General features: G+C 50.9%; 8 protein-coding genes across 8 annotated transcripts; 1 reads left to right on the top strand and 7 right to left on the bottom strand.

Moving 5' to 3' along the window:
* Window positions 1-85: 85 nt before the first annotated feature.
* Window positions 86-2,315, bottom strand: PENARI_c019G07179 (uncharacterized protein; the record flags this gene model as incomplete). The annotated part of the gene is made up of 5 exons (XM_022634814.1): window positions 86-738; window positions 784-1,030; window positions 1,080-1,210; window positions 1,259-1,485; window positions 1,537-2,315. The coding sequence occupies 5 exons, from the start codon at window positions 2,313-2,315 to the stop codon at window positions 86-88; spliced, it is 2,037 nt and encodes a 678-aa protein (XP_022485388.1).
* Window positions 2,316-3,287: 972 nt separating this feature from the next.
* Window positions 3,288-4,124, bottom strand: PENARI_c019G00255 (uncharacterized protein; the record flags this gene model as incomplete). The annotated part of the gene is made up of 2 exons (XM_022634689.1): window positions 3,288-3,696; window positions 3,763-4,124. The coding sequence occupies 2 exons, from the start codon at window positions 4,122-4,124 to the stop codon at window positions 3,288-3,290; spliced, it is 771 nt and encodes a 256-aa protein (XP_022485431.1).
* Window positions 4,125-4,987: 863 nt separating this feature from the next.
* On the bottom strand, window positions 4,988-6,157 carry PENARI_c019G01190 (J domain-containing protein; the record flags this gene model as incomplete). The annotated part of the gene is made up of 3 exons (XM_022634707.1): window positions 4,988-5,485; window positions 5,532-6,050; window positions 6,113-6,157. 3 exons carry the CDS (start codon window positions 6,155-6,157, stop codon window positions 4,988-4,990), a joined length of 1,062 nt encoding a protein of 353 aa, XP_022485420.1.
* Window positions 6,158-6,411: 254 nt separating this feature from the next.
* Window positions 6,412-7,554, top strand: PENARI_c019G05063 (DNA-directed RNA polymerase I subunit RPA43; the record flags this gene model as incomplete). The annotated part of the gene is made up of 1 exon (XM_022634779.1): window positions 6,412-7,554. One exon carries the CDS (start codon window positions 6,412-6,414, stop codon window positions 7,552-7,554), a length of 1,143 nt encoding a protein of 380 aa, XP_022485374.1.
* A 152-nt stretch (window positions 7,555-7,706) lies between these two features.
* nfr1 (putative AIF-like mitochondrial oxidoreductase (Nfrl)) lies at window positions 7,707-9,575 on the bottom strand (the record flags this gene model as incomplete). The annotated part of the gene is made up of 3 exons (XM_022634823.1): window positions 7,707-8,973; window positions 9,047-9,239; window positions 9,353-9,575. 3 exons carry the CDS (start codon window positions 9,573-9,575, stop codon window positions 7,707-7,709), a joined length of 1,683 nt encoding a protein of 560 aa, XP_022485236.1.
* A 618-nt stretch (window positions 9,576-10,193) lies between these two features.
* PENARI_c019G02404 (uncharacterized protein) lies at window positions 10,194-14,385 on the bottom strand (the record flags this gene model as incomplete). Its single annotated transcript, XM_022634731.1, has 3 exons — window positions 10,194-11,589; window positions 11,636-13,969; window positions 14,033-14,385. 3 exons carry the CDS (start codon window positions 14,383-14,385, stop codon window positions 10,194-10,196), a joined length of 4,083 nt encoding a protein of 1,360 aa, XP_022485377.1.
* An 801-nt stretch (window positions 14,386-15,186) lies between these two features.
* PENARI_c019G09367 (arrestin (or S-antigen), N-terminal domain protein) lies at window positions 15,187-17,231 on the bottom strand (the record flags this gene model as incomplete). Its single annotated transcript, XM_022634853.1, has 5 exons — window positions 15,187-15,906; window positions 15,957-16,526; window positions 16,573-16,785; window positions 16,834-16,947; window positions 17,019-17,231. The coding sequence occupies 5 exons, from the start codon at window positions 17,229-17,231 to the stop codon at window positions 15,187-15,189; spliced, it is 1,830 nt and encodes a 609-aa protein (XP_022485333.1).
* Window positions 17,232-17,900: 669 nt separating this feature from the next.
* Window positions 17,901-18,908, bottom strand: PENARI_c019G03319 (triglyceride lipase; the record flags this gene model as incomplete). The annotated part of the gene is made up of 8 exons (XM_022634747.1): window positions 17,901-17,926; window positions 17,985-18,019; window positions 18,069-18,305; window positions 18,353-18,482; window positions 18,541-18,579; window positions 18,631-18,719; window positions 18,823-18,832; window positions 18,893-18,908. 8 exons carry the CDS (start codon window positions 18,906-18,908, stop codon window positions 17,901-17,903), a joined length of 582 nt encoding a protein of 193 aa, XP_022485380.1.
* Between the last annotated feature and the right edge of the window lie 1,590 nt (window positions 18,909-20,498).

Raw genomic sequence — 20,498 nt, 5'->3', positions numbered from 1 at the left:
TTGAAAGAATGAGAACAGGGAGAAAAAAGGAAACAAGAAAAGGAACCCTTGAACCAAGCCTATCCTAGCCTAATCGCTAACATGCCTAAAGAAAAATGTCATCGCGTACATTAATAAACGCCCCAGCGCCGCCGTCTTCACTGATTTCGTTGACAAGCACTTCCGTTTGCTGGTATAGCCGTTCAAGGGCTGCAGCAGAGGATTTGCCCAATGAAACAAGAATAGCCGAGTTCAACTCCTCCGCTACAGCAACCCGTCCAGAAGGATCGAGGTAATGGCCATGAACGGAGCGCTTGGGATCAGGGTATGCAACCAGGGAAAAGATATCATCAAGTAATTTCTTGTCGCCGCCGTTATCGTCAGAGGGATAATCGAGACGTAACTGTTGACCGTATTGGACTGCTTCGGTGAGGAGCTGATTGAATTGAGCGACAGCCTCAGGCTCTTCTGTGTCCATGCCATCGGCCCATGCGTCGCCGTCGCCGTCGTCGAGTTCCATTTCCTGGTCGAAGACGGCGTGTTCGTGGGAGAGGGCTGGGGATGTGGAGCGGCGTTGCTTGGAGGCTGCTGCTGCTGTTGCGGCGGAGAGTTCATTAGAGCGACGCATCATTTCGAGGAATTTCCGGCAGCGGAGTTTGAAGTAAATGCGGGGGTGGTCTTCTAGGACGTCGGAGTAGTAGGCTTTTGTGTGTTTGAGGGCTTTGTCGATGTCGCCGTCTAGGATTGCGGAGCGGATTTCTGGGGAGTGTTAGATACGAACTGTGAGGTTGGAGAGTAGCTTACTGTTCCGGTTGATGGCTTCGCGGTCCTCTTCCACTTCATACTTCTTCAGTGGCTCGCTGCGACTATTCTCCAAGGCCATTGTTTCAGTGGCGACCTCTTCAGCGAAGGCGCGGGCTGTGTCAACGTAGCCATCGTGGGCCAGAAATTGGGCTACTAGTTCTTGCAGCAATGTTGACTCGTCCAGCGGTGGTTGAAGGTTGGTCGTGGTTGTAGCGTTGATCTCCGATTGGATAGCCATTCTCTCTTGCTGTTTAGAATTAGCATGCCATTTTCAAACAGAACCAAGCAGCACATACCCTAACCATGCCATCAATATCAAAAATGAACGGCTCCCGTCCAAAGTTCGCTTTAAGATGTACAGTTGGCAGTTTCTTCATTCCGACAGACGGATACAACTTCACATTGCGGAGTTCGTGGAATGCGATTCCTATTTTGTCAATATAATGCAGCCACGATAGTTATAGTGGGAACATACCCAAGAAGATACCGTTCTTGGTGAAGAATGCAGCCCCCGTAGAGAAATTAACACCACATCCTACAGTATCACCAACACCAAAGGTCGGACCATATGCTCGGCCAGTACCCTGGTTCTCGCCAAAGAACGACTTTCCATCATCACCATGGTAAGCCCAAGATTCTTGCTCCCAGCCGGGAAGTCGCTCGACATTCGCTTTGGGGCTAGAAAACCCAATGCCAATCATGCTAGAGACACATTAGTAACGACCAAGAAAACGAAGAACACAAAAAACATACCCCTCCTTTGGCTTTGATTCAATCTTCACTTCAAAGTAGTAGATCCCGCACTGTGGCGGCATAGGGTGATCAGTGCGCAGGGCGGCAGCTTCATTATCATGTTTATGCACCGGACCAGCATAGCGAACATCAAGACTATCATTCGACAGTTCCAGAGCCGAGCATTTATCATCGGAGCTCCATTGCGTCGGCAGCGGCTGAAGCGTATCGGTGGCGGGCGGTTCCTTCTCGATGATCTCATAGGTCATTCCACGATGGGACGGCGCCATGCGGGGCAAGTGAACATTGCTAGAGGAAGCAGAGAGCGGCGGATTCGAAGTGGAAGCCGAAGCCGACGAGGCGACATCTCGCTGTTGAGCAGCGATCTTGGCTCGATGAGCGGTCTCGAGGCGGGCGATGTAGCGAGAGCTGCGGAGGTAGGATGGGGTCACGAAGCCCGGCCCGTCGTTAAGGCCTAGGCTTGGAGGGAATTCCGTCGAGCGTAGGAAGCCGGCATACTTGCGGGAATAGTGTGGCAACAAGTCTGGCGATCCTGAGTTCCTCCAGGCGGAGTTCATTTGCATGTCTGCATCCACGCCGGACAGAGTCCGGTGGACTCGGGTGTCGGAAAGTGGGTAGGGGACTGGGTGGGAGTCGTTGAGGAGGTGAGAGAAGGAGCTGGAGGTGGGTGAGAATGCGTTGCCGGAGACTACAGACGCGTAGGAGGAGCGTCGTGGAATAGAGGAGATGGGGTATGAAGCTCGAGCTCCACCGGATGGCGGGATGGGCACATCAGTCATGATGTTCGCGGGTCCCAAGGTCGCCCCCCAAATGCCACGCTACCAAAGTCACTTCTGTTGTCCGTTTTTGGCCGATCCGCTGTTATCTTGTTGAAACTTGACACTTGAGGGGGTTTTAAAATGTGCTATGCCGTGCGTGATTCCGTGCGTGGCAGAAAAAAGGGCTCGGCTTAAGTGCGTGGAAGTGAGGTCACCCGGCAGTCGCAAGCGGAGAGAATGAGCGACAGAGAGGATGTGCGTGGAGAGATGCAAACATGTGGTGGAATATGGGTGGTGATGGCTGATAGATCCGAAAGCAGCCCAGCTGATCTTACATCCCGTAAATCAAGATCTCGCCAGATAGAAAGAGTCAAAAGTCAAAGGGAAATACACCAGAGTGATCGGAAAGAAGAGGGGAGATGTCACGAGCCCCTCTGACCTTCCTATATTGTGCTACTTGGAAGTACACGGGAAGTACATCCGGCTACATGTACATATTCGCTATACTCCAAGGGTATAATGTTGTTACTGTGCTAGCTAGAGGAATAGTAGTTATTAGACGCCAAGCTTACTTTAGTACATGTATCAGATTTTAAAACTCGCTTGAAACTGGCCAAATAAGTGAGTTAGAAAGAGTTTAAAGTCGACCGTTTTGATGAAGATTCTCTCAAATGCGAATGGGCAATGTGAATATGTAAATTACCTATTCGACCTACATATACACAGATAATAAGTATGCTCAGAGCAAGAAATATTCTCATATAAAAGAATACCAGTCCCAATAAGTGCTATGATACAAAACACAACCCAAACCGACTCGGCCTGCTCGCCGACATAAAAAGCCTGAAGCCGATTCCAGAACGCCAAACCAAAGCCACATAACCCGAAGAAAATACCAATCCGTGGAATCTAATATACACAGGAACAATCCGAACCGTGCTCACGTGCATACGTGTGCTCAACATGCACAAAGCTATGCCAACATGCACAAGCTCACACCGCCATCGCAATAGCCGGCGACGAAGGCTCAACCATATGAGAAGCCGGGGTGACGTCGCCGTCTCCGGAATTGCTCTTCTCGCTGGGTACGGCACTGCTCCCGTTGAGTGTGTCGGTGCCCGGGGCTGTGAGCGTGGGCTTGGTATCGCTGTCACCACTCTCAAGGGCAGCTACCTTGGTGTCAATCAAGGTGTCGGACTTGCCCGAACCCGGCGTGCGCCATGAAGGTAGCTGCCACAAGATACCTGTGAAGCTTCTCAGCTGCAGGGGCTTGCGCTCCCACCTGCGGCATGCAGCTCCGGTACGGTCGAGGGCGCGCAGGCCGGCATTGATGGCTCCCGTGTTGGCTTTTGGTCCGAGGCGCTGGGCAGCAGGGAGCTTCGCGGTGTCTCCTCCTTCCTCACTGTAGAGAGAGTAGTATGTCAGCTTTGTTCTTGGCATTGAAGGCATAGACAATGGATTGGCTTACAGCTTGGGCTTCTTCTTTGGGCCTGGGCGTCCCCGTGACCTGGCACCGGGTTCGGTTTGACCGTTTGTTCTCTTGTTGCCGGGCTTAGGACCCGGAACTCCCTTCCGGCGTGGAGTGTCGCCTGGAGTTGCCCCCGTGACGGGTGTCGAGTTCGCATCGTCGGAGCCATTGTCGGCGGATGAGGGTCGGACAGCGGGGATCTCGGTAGATGAAGTCGGCGAGGGCTGCTCTTGGCCCTTGATGTCGGGGGTATTTTGGTTCTTCTCGAACCGTTGGAGGGCGCTGGCAGACAGCTTCAGCACCACTGTCAAGGAGGTGGAATTCTTAGCTCCCTTGGAGCGACCGTTTGTAGGGGCGGGCATGATGGAAGAGGATGGTATAGCGGGATGTGAGGTCGTTCAAGTGACGTGGTGTGTAGGCCACGACCGTGACGTGGTGTCTCTTCCGTCAGGATTGTAAAGATAGTGTATATCGAGATGGCGATGGAAGCATAGTCCGGGGATGGAGGGATGGAGGGATGGAGGGGTGAAGGGAAGTGAAAGTGGGCGTGGAAGTGGAGGGAAGGGAGAAAGGGATGAGAAAAGGGTCGTGTTCCATATTTTCACTGTCGACTCGTTGTTCAGCAGGGGGAAAGGTTGAAGGCTTCGGCGTCGTACCGTCATTTACGGCCTTGTTTGTGCTGATTCGGGCAGATTACAGTGACCGTACACATCTACTCTTTCTATACTTCGCTCATTCTCATTCTATTCTTATTTTTACCCTCCTCTCTATTCTCTTTTTTATTTTCCTCTTTCTTTATTCTCCATTCTCCATTCTACAGTCTAACATTGAATGATCATATGTGTATTGAACCAGTTCCACTTACGATCTACAAATACAATCCAACCCTAAACCGTTGATGGATCTCATTCCACCCGCTGCATCCCGAAAATGGCTCACTGACCGCATGTCGCGAGATCATTCCATACCCAGCAAAGTACAAATTACGAATTACAAATTACAGTACAAAGCCACTACAGTACTAGCCCCAGTGGACCTGTTCTCAATGGATCTGGTGAGAGTATCACGAGTCAAACGAGTTAAGGCGGTCGCCACTTCGGCCTCGATGAACCAGAAAAAGAGAAATTACGCGACCTCGCCAAGCGTCTTTCATTACTTACCGGAACTCGGATCCTCTAGGGAACACCTGGTTGATTACTCTATACACAGCTATGTATACTTCGATTCACTCCAGCTTATTCTCACCCTGGCGTCGTTCTACAACCTGTGCCACGGCCCGTTGCACCTCGGGGCTGGACCGCACACCGGCGAGGATCAGCCCTTCTTTCATGCCGCGCCGGAGAATCGACACGCTTTCACGGTCACCGCGGAAAGGCGCCTGACCGAGCTGCATCATCCGTGTGGCCTCGTCATCGACCGCGCGGGACAACTGCACCAACTTACCAAACTGCTGTAGAGTTTGCGGTGAGATCTTATCACCATTTCCACCGGCGGGCGCTGCTTTGGCGGCGGGCGGGGCAACCTGCGAGATGAAGATGTGCAGCATGATGGAGGCGCGGCGGGCGAGGGTCAGGGTCTGGAAGGGAAGGAGGTAGAAGGATTGCTGGGGGAGCCAGGCTCGTAGCGTTGGAGGAAGGTAGGCCACAGGCATGAAGACTGCCTGTGGGCGCGTAATCATGGCGAGCTCTAGGGTGAGCATGGCGGCGAATGTGAACCAGCGCCACTATACGAGTTAGTTGGGCAAGCTCTCTCGGGTTGGTTTCACTTACGTAGCGTCCCCAATTCGCCCACCATAGCCAGTTCAACACTACCATTGTCGCAAAACCGCCCAGGTACTGGGGAAGGACCGACCGAGTCAACGAGGCCATTAGGAAATCGCGCATGGTCTTCTTCTCGCCCCAGTTGAGCATGTCTGATCCGAGTCGATCGTATGCAAACCGCTTGACTGGGTCCACTAGTGTTTCCTGGGCTCGTCGCAGGTACAGGAAGTATGCCTCGCCTTCGATGCCGACTTTGTCGGGATGATACTGAGCGGCGAGTCGGCGGAACCGCGACTTGATAGCGCGGTCATCGGCGAATGGTGAGACTCCTAGGACCTGGTAGTAGTCGCCTGCTACCTGTACCTGGTGGAAGGTCTCGTAAAGTGTATAGAGGAGGTAGCTGGTGATGACGAAGATGAAGATGCGGCGACGATGGCGTTCGAATTTGGCCGACTGAGGGATCGGCCGAGGCTCACCCGCGCGAATGGTCATGCCATAGTAGACACTTTGTAGGAAAGACGTGGCATACTATCCATGGGGTCAGCTCCATTCCACATTGAAGCCAATGTATAGCTCCGCAATCCACTCACATTGGGAAGAACAGCCCACCCGATGAAGGGGAGAAGCGACGACATGGCTGTTCAAAATCACCAAGACCCCAAATAGACCATTCTAAAAGAAAGAAAGAAAGACAGACTACTAGACAGGCCAGTTGTAACAATGGCCCCCGATATCCAGTGCCCACCCGTCACCGCCCCGCCGACCGCCTTCCTGTTTGGAACCAAAGTCAAATGAAAAAAAAAAAGTTCTCGATTCAAGAGATATTCACATCTAATCCAATCCTTCCACATCGACACAAGCTCCGTGGAGCGCTCAATTGCGTCCCACCATGGCAGTAGACGCAATGGATATCGACCCTCTGCCCGTGCGCACCGCCGAGGCAGAGCGCAAACGCAAGAGCAAGAAGGAAGCACCCGCATCGCCCTCCAAAAAGCGCAAGCAACAACAACCACCCTCAGACCCCAGCTCCAGCTCTAGCTCCCCCTTCACCCTCACAACAGCGACGCTCTACCTGCCCCTGTCGCCAATCTCCATCTCGCCCACGCACGCGCTGGCCTCGCTGCTCGCCGAGCACCTCTCGCCGCTGCTCTTGACTTACTTTCCCCCGCTGAAGGGCGTCGTCATGGCATACTCCAATGCGTCTATTTCCAGCCGTCTGCCGTCCGATTCTTCACGGCTCGCTTCCGATCCTAATCCCCAGCCATTGACCCTCGCTACTACCGCGGACGAGTACGGCGTGCTCTACGTGTACTTGACTGCTACCTTCCTGGTCTTCCGTCCGAAGCGGGGGCAGATTCTGGATGGGTGGGTGAATGTGCAGTCGGAGGGATTCCTCGGTGCTGTTGTTTTCAACTTGTTCTCTGTGGGTATTGAGCGCAAGCGCTTGCCCTCGAATTGGAAGTGGGTACCTCCCGGCGAGGAGGCTGAGACTCCGGCTACGACTGATGAGGATTCGAGTTCTGATCAGGGGATGGCTGGGTTCGATGCTGAGAAGGAGATGTTCCAGCCTGCTTCGTTGGCTGCGGAGGAGATTCCTCTTGATGGCGAGGACGAGGACGAGTCTGCTCATTCGGGATACTTCCAGTCTGTTTCTGGGCATCGGGTGCGTGGCTCGGTTCGTTTCCGTGTTGTGGATGTGGATATTATTCCTGGCTCTGAGCGGGACCGTGGGTTCCTCAGTATTGAGGGTACGATGTTGTCTCATGAGGAGGAGGATCAGCTCATCGAGTCTGAGCGCCAGGGTCAATCACTGCCGCCTTCTTTCTTCTCATCACCTACCAAGGTGACCCGCACTATTTCCGTTATGAATGTACCGGCGGCGGAGGTTGAGGAGCTTTCGGTTGTGGATGTGCACCCAGACCCAAGCCCTAAGAAGGAGAAGAAGGAGAGAAAGGAAAAGAAAGAGAAAAAGGAAAAGTCCGAGAAGAAAGAAAAGAAGGAAAAGAAGTCCAAGTCGAAGAAGACAGACTAAACCACTGATATACTGTTGACTACATCCTGGGGGGCGTTCCGGTTTCCATTACCCGTGTATATGCAATTGAACATTGAACATTGAACATCGAATCCATACTATCTTACTTCCTTTCCCTTTCCCTCTTATCTAGTTGCTAATTACTCATACCCTCACAACTTAACACTCAAAACATCCCCACCCGCCTTCACCTCTGCCTTGCCCAACATCTTCCCAGCCCGCATCAACTCCACCGACTTAGACATAACAGGGTCAACCCCCATGGTAGCAACAGCAACCACAACCTCACCCATCGTATAAAACGCAACAAACTTCCCATCCCCAGCATCCCGGAATACAACATCATCATATCCCCCAGCTACAGCCCCAGTCCCACAATACCGCAACTGCGCACCAAGCGCCGACCAAAACACCGGAATGAATCTCTTCGGTCGAAGCGACGAGATCGGCGAGTGGAGTGCATGCACTATCGCGCGTGCAGTGGCTCGTCCGGAGTTCTGGGCTACATTCCAGTGTTCTATGCGGATTGGACTGCCGTTGGCTGACGAGCCGGGACCGTAGTAGGGGTATGTTGCTATATCGCCGATAGCGAAGACGGAGTCGGAGATGTGCTTATTTGGGGAGTCGACGAGGTAGTGCTCGGTTGTTTTTATCGAGCCGTCTTTCTCGAGCGTGATGTCTTTGTTTGATTCTAGGAAATCGGTTGCTGGACGGACTCCCACGCCTAGGATTACCAGGTCTGCAGGGAGAGAAGTTCCATCTTTGAGATGGACTGCGCCGACAGATGATGGATTTGAAGATGATGGAATAGCTTTTTCCACGCCGGCGTTTAGGTAGAAATTGACGTTGTTCTTTTCTAGGTTTTGTTGGAAGACTCGTCCGACTTGCGCGCCCATTATTCGTTCCATTGGGGCTGATTCCATGCCGACGATTGTAACGTTGTGGTCTTTTGAGAGGGCGTTGCCTACTTCCATGCCGATGAAGGAGCTGCCGATTACCACGATGTTCTTCTTCTTGTTTTCTTCTGTGCTGGTTGCGGCTAGGATTTCTTGCACGTCTTTTATACCGCGCAGCGTGAAGATGTTTGATAATTCGCCTTTGAAGCCTGGGAGTGGGAGCGTGCGTGGGATGCCGCCCGTTGCCAGGACTAATTTCGTGTAGGTGAGGTTCTTGCCAGACTTTGTAGAGACGGATTTGGCCTCGAAGTCGACGGAGGTCACTTCATCCGTTAGGGTTTCTATGGCGGCTTCAGCGTACCATTCTCGTGGACGCCATTGGATCTTGGCTGGGTCGGCGATAAGAGCTTTGGAGAGCTTTGTTCGGTCGATTATCAGGTATGGTTCTCGTGTGATGATCGTTATCTGGCCGGGGTATTTCAGTTCGCGGAGAGCTTGGATTAGGCCGAGGGTTCCGCTTCCGCTGTTTGGTGTTAGTATGTTGTTGAGTATAAGTTTGGAAGGGATATGGGTATGGATATATAGGGATTACTGACCCTCCAATGACAATGACCTTCTCCTCAGGCTTTGTGACGCTGCACTTTACCACGGGGTTGCGTTGTCCCGCTTTGACATCTTCCTCTCTAGCACGAATGTAGACTGCGCCCTCCTTTTCAAAGACCTCGAATTTGTTCAGGGCATTGGGTGCTGGGGCATCTTCGACGTCACCAGTCGTGACATTGAAACAGGCTGTACGGAGTATATAGGGTTAGTTATTTATATCTCTTCGCAAATCTGCCACCCCCCTTCTGTCTCTTATAACAGAACCCAAGGAAGACAGGCATTAAAGAATAGAAACTCACCTCCATGCCAGGGACAGGTAATCCTGCCATCACCAGTAACAACGCCATTCTTCAGAGGCGCGCCATAATGGCTGCACCGAGGAGAGAGGGCATGCACCTTATCATCAAGCTTGACAAGGAGGACTTTTCCATCTGGGATGCCCTCAATCTCGACCTCAATCTTATCCAGAAAATTGAGAGAGGCAAAGGAGCTGAGATCCTTTAATTTGTATTCTTGCGCCATTGCTGATGTAGATGTAGATAGATGTTTTGAAATGGATGTAGTTAGGGTAGAACGGGGAAAGAAAGAGGAAGAAGAAGAAGCAGAAGAAGAAGAAGAATAGGAAGAAGACAAAGATAATGATAAAGACAAATGCGAGCCAATCGTGCGGGGTGAGACCGTATGGCGCGATGACGAGAGATGACTGGCCCAATGGCTTCTACACCGACTTGTCTGGGACAGGCGTTTGGGGATGTAAGGGTATGCCCTTCTGAGGGACATGTTTAAATAGACTGAAAGACTTGTTATCTTATAGTAGTGTAGTACAGAGTATTACAGCAATTGCTCAAATAGTCATTGACTGAGCTGAAGTATACACAAGATACCATGACATCACGTCGACGATACACTCAGCCAATCATACGCGGGGTTTTGTCACCAAATCCTGATCTATGACAACGTACATCAAGTATTGTACATCAAGTAATTGTTCATTTGAAATAAAAGAAAGTTATATCCAGGGAATAAAATGAGTGTGCAGTTCCTGGACGCCGTCGCTCTGTATCCATGCATATACAGGTAAATAAAATCCAAGTTATCCATAACTGTGATAGCAGATAGTCAAGAAGCAAGTAAAAGAGCCTAGAATTTCCGTGACGACCGTCGCTTCTTTCTAGACGGGCTAATGCTCACTTCCGTCATCTGCTGCAGTCGGCCCGTCCCCGTAGAAGCTCTGGTCTTCCGACCTAGGAATCTGGAGATGTCGCCTTTGGGCTCTTTAAATCGTTCGGATTTGGAGCGCTGAGACTGAGACTGGGACTGAGATTGAGACTGTGCACCAGAGTCCTCGGGCTCGGGCTCGGGGGTTGCACGGGTGCTGGAGGTAAGATCGATCACTTCTGACTTTTGAGAGGCGGGGATTTGGGATGCTGAGCCAGATACACGGGATCGCTGGGAGAGTTTCAGACGTGTGGAGGCGGCTGGAGGTTCTGTTTGGAGAGAGGGAGGGGATTGCTCTGGTTTCTGTTCAGCTTCCTTCTGGGCACTCGGTGGTGCCTTGGGAGAGCTCGAGCGGAATGGTGATGGAGATTCGTAGCCGAGGTAAAGCTCGAGGTTGGAGGGCTCCATACTGCCCTGCATTTGATCTTGACTCCCATCTGCTCCATAGTTTCCCTGGGGCGATGGAGCGTCTTCATCTTTATCTTCATTGTCATTTTCATCCTCTTCCTCTTCCTCTTCCTCTTCCTCTTCCTCAACTACATCATTGTTGTTTTCATCTTCATCTTCGTCCTCATCACTTCCATACTCATTCACATCCTCTTCCTCCGAATTCAGCGGGCTTCTTCCTAAGCTATTCAGAAGATCTTTCCACGACTGCGCAGAGCTAGTTGGGCCAACATCATGGTCCTCCACAGTCGAATTTATCGCAACCAATGAATCACCCGCACCATCACCACTCATGCCAATAGTAGAAAGAAGGGATCCAGATTGAGGACCACTCCCTCCAGACTCAGCAGGTGGCATAGGGTTATCATTGACAATCTGACGATCCTGCTCCTGCCCCTGCTCCTGTTCAGACCCAGGCTCTTGCTCCAGATTCATAGAGGTATCCGCGAAAGACTGATTGGCTGACAGAAACGACAAATAAGACGGATCTTCTTCTGGGTTGGCTAGGGCAGATGGCGTTTCACCTCCGACAAGAGTATGGCCCTCGAGATTGCCGTTTTCAGACGTGACAGTCAACCCTGGCGTCGCTGGCTGCCAAGATCGAGCAGAGTGAAAGCCCGTGAAAGAAGGAGACGGGATTGGAGGAGTAACGCTACGTTCATCTGATCCGTTCTGGACCTGAATCTGGGGCACGGTCACTTCGTCAAGGGTCTCCATAGCGGGTGGCTCGATGGGAAGTCCAGGAGATCGACGAGGCGATTGAATACAGCTGACTTCGTTGCCGATGGTGACGAAGGTGGTTTCGTCAACGTCCATGTCAGGCGGCAGAGCCACTTGGGCATTCGGCACTGATTCTGCTACTACAGAGACACTTGGAAAGTAAGCGCGAGCCACAAATCAGAGGTTAATTGACTGACATGCTGCCTTCTCGAGCATTGTTCTGATTCCCAGATTCGGCCCCAGAGTGTGCTGCAGCCTGTAGGAGCTTTGGGTAGTTGAGTTCTGAAAATGAGACCTCGCGATGGCCATCATCCTCCCCTTCGTCATCTTCAAAGCCTGGCATTTCAAACTTGTCGTATTGACGGGGCTCGTCGTAGTCATCCTCTGATAACTCTGGTGCCGGCCGTCGATCACGCTTTGCCAGTCGTACAGAGATTGTGCCCTCCTCGTTGGGAGACTCTATCACTTCTGCCACTCGGTACTCGGACATCCTGGGCTGCCAGTTTGTATCCTTAGACATTTCGAGTTGTCGGAAAGCAATGATTGCCCCCTTCTTCAACTCTTTCTCGTTCAAAACAGGGACAGTGTTCACGTCATTAGGGAGTTCGGGAAGGTCCTCAGGTGTATCGGCGGTCTCAGCTGGTTCGGCTTCAGCGTCATCATAGTTGAGTTGATCATCGCCGTCGCCTTCACCTGGCCAGTAACTGTCGTTTCCGCCCTGATAGTATCCGTCGTAGCCTTCATAGCCATGATAATCTTCATTTCCCTCGTCATACTCTTCATCGCCATCGTAGACTTGAACCCGCTGCTTTCTCTTGCGCTTCTTGTTCGTGCCTTTAGCCTGGCGGATCAACGCATTGGCTTCCTGGTCCCAGCGCTGGACGAACGGATAAGGAGGAGCAGTCAATTTTATTTCGGGATAGACACATTCGACAGCACGGACAACGAGCTTGTTTTGCCAATCACTGTCGGATTCATCCTCGCCCACTTCCACCTCTTCAGCCTGCTCCTGGGCGACTGCTGCTGGCTTCTTGCCGATTGCACTGAATTTGGCAGCAAGCTTTCTCCGCGTTTCTTCTTCGTCTTTCTTGGTTTTCGGAGTCCGCATTCCAAGGGATCCAAAGAGCATGCGTCGTGAGCTGGCAATATCAAGGGTACGTCGGCTTGATGCTTTCTCTGGCTCTTCTTCAGGTTCCTCTGTGACGGCTACGGGCGCTGCAACATCCGGTGCACGACTTGGCGCATACGGCGGGACATTTTCCTTTTCCGAAGTCTCATCCACGTTAATTCCATTGCCCGACGCGAGATCTCGAAGCAGCTTCTGGCGCTTGGCTTCGAAATCTCTCTTCTCTTCTTCTTTTTTCTGTTTCTTGGTGGACTCCTCGAGAAATTGAGTAGGTTGTGCCACGTCACTAGATTTTGGAACGTACCAGCCACCATTGTTTTCTTCCCATTCCCGAAGCTCCTCGAAGTTTGCATCTTTGTGTAAAGCTCCCATCTCCTTCAACTTGGACAGACGACGGCGTAGCTTAAGGCGATTGTTGCTCTTCTTGGTGCGCATAGATCCTTGGAATGGTGGGCCAGCTACAACTGGTGGCTGAACTTTTTCAGGTGGTGGAGGAACTTTTTCTTCTTCTTCCTCCTCCTCCTCCGCGTCTGACTCTGAGTCTGACTCTGAATCCGAGTCTGATTCTGAGTCCGATGAGCTCGATGATGAATCTGCATCAGGTGGCGCATCAGGTTTGGATGCTTCCTCCTCACTCGAAGACGAATCATCGGACTCACTGTCTGACGATGAGGATGACATGACTGACTCAGAGTCGGATGAAACAGCGATAGTCTCTGGAGCTTGAGGTTGCGGGATATCGGGCAGGTTGTCATCACCCTTATTGAACCTCACCGCTTTCGAGGTTCTCGGGGACGAGTCATCTGCGCGGGATCGCTTGCTGGAAAGAGACGAAGCAGCGAGCAATGATCCTTTGTGAAGGCTATCAGACGAAGTTGGTCGCTTGGTTGTGGATGCAGCACGTAGCGGGTTGCCACTGGCAGTGCGAGTCTGATTCCTGATATCAACAAATTGAGAGGGCTCTTCGAAGTCTTCTTTTAAGGCCTGAAGCTCGCTCTCCAATTCGTCTTCTTCAAGTTCGGACAGCGCTGCTTCGCTGTCCGTCTCTACGGAGTGATCAACGGGGTGACGGATCACAGTTCCCATGGACTCTTCATGCTCGGCGGGCATGATGGAAAGTTCTTTTCCGAACCCGGTGTCAGTGGGGGGTAACCAATCCCCATCTTCTTCCTCATCGGCATTTGCCTCATCATTCTGGATCTCTGGGACGTGATCCCACCCAGAAAAGACAGTACGCCGCTTCTTCCTAGGGGGGATAGTAATGGCAGGTCGTGTAGAAGAGGTTCTCTTCAAAAAGGGTGAGCCGAAAGGCACGCCATCAATGAGATGCTTGCCATCGGCTGCGATTTGATGACGACCACATAGACGTCTTGCCCGAAGGTCTGCGAGTTGAAGAGCGCGGATACTGCAGAGAAGTCAGTAAACCATTACAAGACGTCAACGCAATATAGGAGACAGGGGCACTTACACAACTTCATCTCCATCGCGGAAAAGGCCTTCGACCTCCATAAAGTGCAGACACTCCGAGCCAGCAACCTCAACAACATAATCTTCTAACCCCCATTGACCGCTGAACTCTGCATCAAATAAATTAGGTTCTGTCTCTAGCGGGACAACCTCATTGACATCCTCGAGTAGCTGTGCGACCGTGTATCCGCCGTTGGAAAACGCGATGTTGGGGGTGCGAGAAGATGCGACAGCGGCAGCCGATGCCGCGCGCCGTGTACCATATTCGCCTAACACGGAAGTAGACGAAGTCGTCGTCCAGAGGATGCGCGTAGCCGGTAGGCCATGACGCGATATAACAAGGTGGAGACGCATGGTGGATGAGTATCTCAAGCTAAATCATTGACGCGGTGAGGACTCGATTTTTGAGCTTCGAGATTTTCAGGTCGGGAACTCGGAGGGGTTTCTTCGGGCCGGAGTCGGTCCAGATAGTTCGAATGGATTGAGATATCAATTTGGATCAAAATTTGACGTTTGGCATCCCACACGCAGGTTAAGAATCTGGAATAATGAGGGAGCTGTTGATCAGAAGATGGAGCTCAATCGCGTGGAGGATAAGCTAACCGTTTTGGGATTAGCGCACGGCGCTCTAGAGTTCTGTAGATCTTCCATCTATACAGACTAACGTTATACAATAACAGTGGTACTTTGAGGATGATTTACACTTATTTGTATGCATTATGCTATAGACAACAGCACGGATAAATACTATAGACCAAGGATAATGTGGATGTCACGAAAACGCCTTCGCCTATTATGCATTTTAATGATGGCTCAACCGAAATAATGGGGTATAGTTGAAGGTCAAAGGAGAGATATCCCCATGGACGCCATTACTGGCCTATGAAACCAGCCAGAGGTGTGGAGTGGGAGCTTGTCCACAACTTCCAAGATGTATTAAGCAGACTGGGATAGTTCGGTTCGCAAACAGTCCAGTGATGAAGCTGGACGAATGAGGGAGGAATGGTGAATTCAAAATCGATCCAAGCGATATTGAGCGATATTGGGATAAGGAAATCAAAATAGCACATCACTTAAGTGCATCCGGCGGGAATGGTAGAGGTCAATAGCCATTCACTGCTGCATCCACCATGACACGGTTTGAAAAGCTGACGCCTATTTCGCACCACTATTCGAGCTTCGTGGCACAGGCTTCCGACTGGGAACACCCAAGTTCATAGGACGGAGGTTATTCCGCGAAGGACGGCGTTCCACGGCCGGGGGCGCATTGAGCTGGTTTTCAGCGACAGGTTCATACTGCGGTGGGCTCTCTTCATCAACAGTGTTCCGGGGAACCTTCATCATACTCTGAGATCGCCTCACAGGCGAGGCGGGTGGTGATCCAGACTGGGATTCCGGTGGGGTGGTGGGTAGCATATCAAAGGATTCCGAGGAAGAACGGTTGTCTCGACGACGGGGCGCCGAGGATCCTTCTGCCGCGGGCCCGTCCTCTGAATTCTTACCCATTGGAGCTGCGGGCTTGGCATCAGCTCCAGATTCCACTGAAGTCCGGGAGGAAGAGGAAGCATCGGGTGGGTGATACTCGCGGCGTGGCCCGTCCACTGGGCTCAAGTGGTCTGCCATGGCATCCTCATAGCTTGGCGGTGCATCGTCGTACACGTCGCCGGAATTGACGGGTACAGGCTCGCCTGTGGGTCGTGGAGGTATGGGTGGTCGACTGTCTCCGGTTTCTGTTGGTATGCTAGGGTGAGGTTTTTGTTTGGAAGATGCTGGCTGGAGAGATGCTGCTGCCATTGCATCCAGGAGAGCTTGGGGAGGAGCAATTCCGGAGAATACCCTGACAGGCATACGCAAGGGAAGCACAATGAGTTGAGGCTGCGCTATAGTCAGCCAAAGACAGTTCGTCGGTGGGTAGTTAAACATACCTTCATCTCTCGAGCATTTCCATGGGTCAAGCCAACTCGAATCTCCAATTCGTAGCTCCTTTCAATGTTACATGTCTCAAATGATGGCGCTACCGAGTTAGGTAATGGGACACGATTCCACAGGTTTGAATCAATAGTCCAATCAGTCCCAACTGCATCTTCCGGCTGGCCTAGCGGTGTGTCCATATTGCTGCGACTCATGAGGACCCAAGAATTACTTTCGGTGCGAGTAAGATCATGAGCTAAAATCTTTGTATAAGAAATTAGCTCGATCTGCAACATCTGGAGGAAGATTGTGTCCGACGTCTCAGTCAGTTTTCTAGCCAAGAGACGGAGCGGAACAGGTTCGTTGCAAGTGAGAATAGATGGATGCGGGAGTCGAGCATCAACAGAGACACGGGGCGGTTCTGCATAGATCTCTTTGAGTGCAGATGGGCCCTTTGAGAAGATGCTCTTCTTCTTGGTGCCACTTTGAATTTTGGAGAATTGATGTTGTCGCCTGGCATAGGTTTCCTCGTTGGGGTTCCCAGTTCTTGGTGGTTCGATGGGTAGGAAATTTAGGGGAACGATCTGACAAATTAGCGAATGGAAGCAGCTAATCCAGCACCGCACTTACCGCTCTGATGTTCTCTTTGTAGAATTGCGGTCGAATGATTGTGGCCTTGACGTAGTACTTGATATCTGCCTCGCCAGGGAATCCGCTTAGGGAAGGAGGAAGTGTTTTCCTCACATGTCGGTTGGTATCTTTAGCCACCTCGACTTTCAACCCGGTGAAATTTAGATTGGTGAGCATGCTGTTGTGGCTGCTGCATGAATTATTAAACGGAAACTAGCCGACATTAGAGCTATTCACTGTTGCAGAATGAAGCTGGCTTACTTTGAACTGGAAGGGATACTCATATGACCCTGCTGCAAAGGTATATGAAGTTGTAGGAGAGCCATGCTGCATCACAGCCGGCGTGGGAAAGACGGTGGCCACTTTGTACAAGATCTGCGTCCCCGATCAGCCAATGCTCCACCAAGATTGTATTCCACGGGCAAACGATGACCAGAGCATCATACCTTGTGGACCTCCAGCTCCGTCCTCTTTTTATCCGAGTGCACATTTTGAGGGTTCCTGGGGCCGGAGAGGCGAGTGCGACTCTCACACTCCAATTTGACCTGTATTCCCCCAATAGCCGCCTCTGTCGGTAGCTGTAGCAAGACTTTGCCCGTCAAGAAGTCAAGATTCGTGTAATGGGTGTGGCGGCTGTCTAGCACGATCGTCGCGGACATGGCGGCGGAGCGCCCGGGCCCAGGCGGGGCACTATATTCGGTTGATGATGACCGTCGGAGGCTCAAATTTTGATCAGCGGTTGCCGAAGAAACACGCGACAAGGGTCAATTGTCGGGATGGTCGGGTGAGGTGAGGTTCGGCGCGGTGAGGTGGGATGTGAGATGGGGGGAATGCGGATTATATGCGAGGGACCCCGAAATGACGTTGTGAACGTTCGCAGATCAACTGATTGCCAAGAATAACAGTATGGGACTTTTTAGAACTTTGGCAGAAATGCATAAGAGTTGAAATCAGGGATCTAGGCTGCGCCTCAGGGTCACAGCCACAATTTACATACAAAGGACTAATTCCGCGCCCCAGAAAGTATAAGCTTGGCGGTTCAAGACTCGTTCCATATAGCTACATAGCATCACTACAACACGCATATCTACGACATAGCTATTTCAAAGAATCATATCTATTCATTCGAGCTGCTGAATCTATATCGCATACAACAATATGTTCATGGTTAATTTAGTACAAACAAGCAAGTGGTATCGTGAACTCGCTCCAGGCACCAAGATTTCCACTATCAAACGCATCCGAACACCCGATCCGCTGTAAATTCACGCCACAGCAGGGCTGAGAACAATCCAAATATATCCACAATTGCGACTAGACAGAAGGGCTCAAAGTCCCTCCTTGGCCAGCATGTCTAGGTAGCCAAGTTAATAGGCTTGTCTCGTCTAATCCACTCAGATGCAAACACATACCTGCAATGTCCAAGTAAAATGCAATAGCATTAAACCTGCAGAAAGATCAGCCTAGTTTCAAAAATAATGTTGCTGTCTACCGACTTTCGTCTGTTGCCTGTCACCTCCGCGGCCAGCCACTTCAGGCGGTTCGTCCAGTTGATTAGGTCCAGATGGCTCACGCCCATTAGAGTTCCCTTGTATCCTGATTCACCTCCCCAGCGGCTGCTGGAAACGCTGACTAGGCCATCGTTTGGTCCTTCTATGCTGGCGAGAACTCGATGGGACATCCGGAACGCGGACCAGATACTTGGTTCAAATGCTGCGCCATAGGAGAAATACCTGGAATTATAAGTAAATGTCATAGATGTAGATATCATCAAACTTACCTGACATCCTCTATATCTGGAACATTGGGGTTGAAGGTCTCGGTCATGTATTTTCTAGTCAGTTGTCCAAATGCGCCTGTTTCGACATTTAGTCGGTTGAGGGCGTAGTAGATTTGTGGTAGTCGTTCAGCTGTTCAGAAAGATGATTGTCAGTAGCTAATTAGCTGTATTGAGTGTGTTTTACAGACCTCCAGTCTGGTCAAATACATAGTCTGCCACGGATGAACCTAGCATAAAGGTCAGTATAAAGCTGTCTTGTTCCTGGGCATAATGCTAACCTCGATGTGGCGATGCAATAGTAGTAAGTGACAAGACTTTAAACTTCTCCGGTCGAATTCGACTGATCATGTATCGTGAATCAAGACCACTTTAACCTCGTCATTAGCTCATATCTCGGAGGGACTTTCGGTTTCAATCTCACCCCTATTCAATATAAGCATCACTCTGTTCACGCGAATGAGAGGTCTCACCATGCTATGTCTATAAGAGGACCGGTCAGTATATATCAATCAATATGCATAGATGAAGGGCTCAACATACGCAATAATATTAACATCTTTCCCACGCGCACCGAGTTCAATATCTCGGGCCAATTCTTCTGCTCGGGCTTCAATAGATCCTGATGGAGGTACCGTAGCAATGATAACTTCAATCCCTCGCGCTGTCAGTGCCTCTCTGATCCCGCGCCAGTATTGGACGCCGGGAAGGTATCGGCCAGCAAAACGCAATTCATCAAACCCGAGCAGGCCATGGGCGAGAACAACGGGGTATTTGGGGGCAGCTACCCTCGTTAACAGGCGTTTGGAGATTCATTGGGGGTTTACTTACCATATTTATCTCGGATCACTGAGTATTCATCGTATATCACTCTGCCATGGTCCTCTAGGCGCGGCTCAAGACTGGGTCTGGGTCTGTATGGGGATGCATGATACCATCTGTTGTTTGGGTATACATATGATGAATATGCTACCGATGGCCGCCTAAGTGCATTCGGTATTCGAACTGCATGTCTCATTGTCTTCACTCGTTTGTAGATAGGTTGGTGATCAAGCTCCCACGCAGAATGACGTACGGGAAACAAATATAGGTTGCCTCAGGCAGAACATTGTATACTCCGCAGTCCGACTACAACTACTTTACCTCTTTCTTTTGAAGTCGAAGGACTAAACTAATTAGCAATATATGGAGGGCGTTGGATGTAGTTAATCGCGACAGTTTTGAAGCTCAAAGACCAAATCAAACAGGGAGATATCAGGCCTAGCGTGCTTAATTTGGGACTGCACTGATACGTTATGGTGAACTACAAGAACATTTGTGACCCTTGACCAGGACTACGATCTATAACTTTGCAAGAAAGCAAAGTCATGGGAAGACAGATTGATTCACTGCCTACAGCGCTGAGGGAAACCAAATGAAATAATAGGGTCCGAAACTTGGATATCGATGAACAGCCACGCAAGCGCATCATCCCCCGCGACGAGTAAAGAAATAACAAAAATATCTACATTATGCCTTAATCTTCTCGGGCACCTTGGGCTTCACATCGGTTGTCACGCGGAGGAGGTCCGCCACGACCTTGTCGCCCTGCTTCTTGCCGGCGTCCTTAATCTCCTGGAGCTTGGCTTCGGTCTCCTTGTTGGCATCATCTTCGGCCTTCTTAAATCCGCTCGAGTGCTATAGATCCAAGTTAATATGGTATATGGCGACAGACTTAGAGGTATCTCTCACCTCAGTCTCGAACTTCTTGTACTCCTCTTCCTTCTGGCTCTTGTATTCCTCGATTTCCTTCTGGGCCTCTGCCTTGGCGTCCCTTATCCGCTTTGTGCGGTCTGTATTGTTGCAAGGTGGTTAGCTTGGTCGAGTGAGTGACCGGAAAGTTCAATAGCGTACATTCTCTGGCTGAAAGTGATGTGACGTATTAGTATCTGCCTGCAACAACGAGGGGTAAGCGGATAGCACTCACCTTGCTGCACAATCTTCTGGGCCTCTCTCTCAGCCTATCAGTAGTGTGGTTAGTATCTCCCCGCTCCGGCCAACATGCAACCAAGACCTACATCGAGGAGGGTCTGAATGCCCGCGGAGTTCTGAGCCGACTGCTCATCGTTAGTAACTGACCACCAATTCTTGACAGGCTACTCACCATAAT

The sequence above is a fragment of the Penicillium arizonense genome, assembly GCF_001773325.1.
Source record: "Penicillium arizonense strain CBS 141311 chromosome Unknown PENARI_contig019, whole genome shotgun sequence".
NCBI lineage: Eukaryota > Fungi > Ascomycota > Eurotiomycetes > Eurotiales > Aspergillaceae > Penicillium > Penicillium arizonense.
This window is presented reverse-complemented; position numbering and strand designations above follow the sequence as displayed.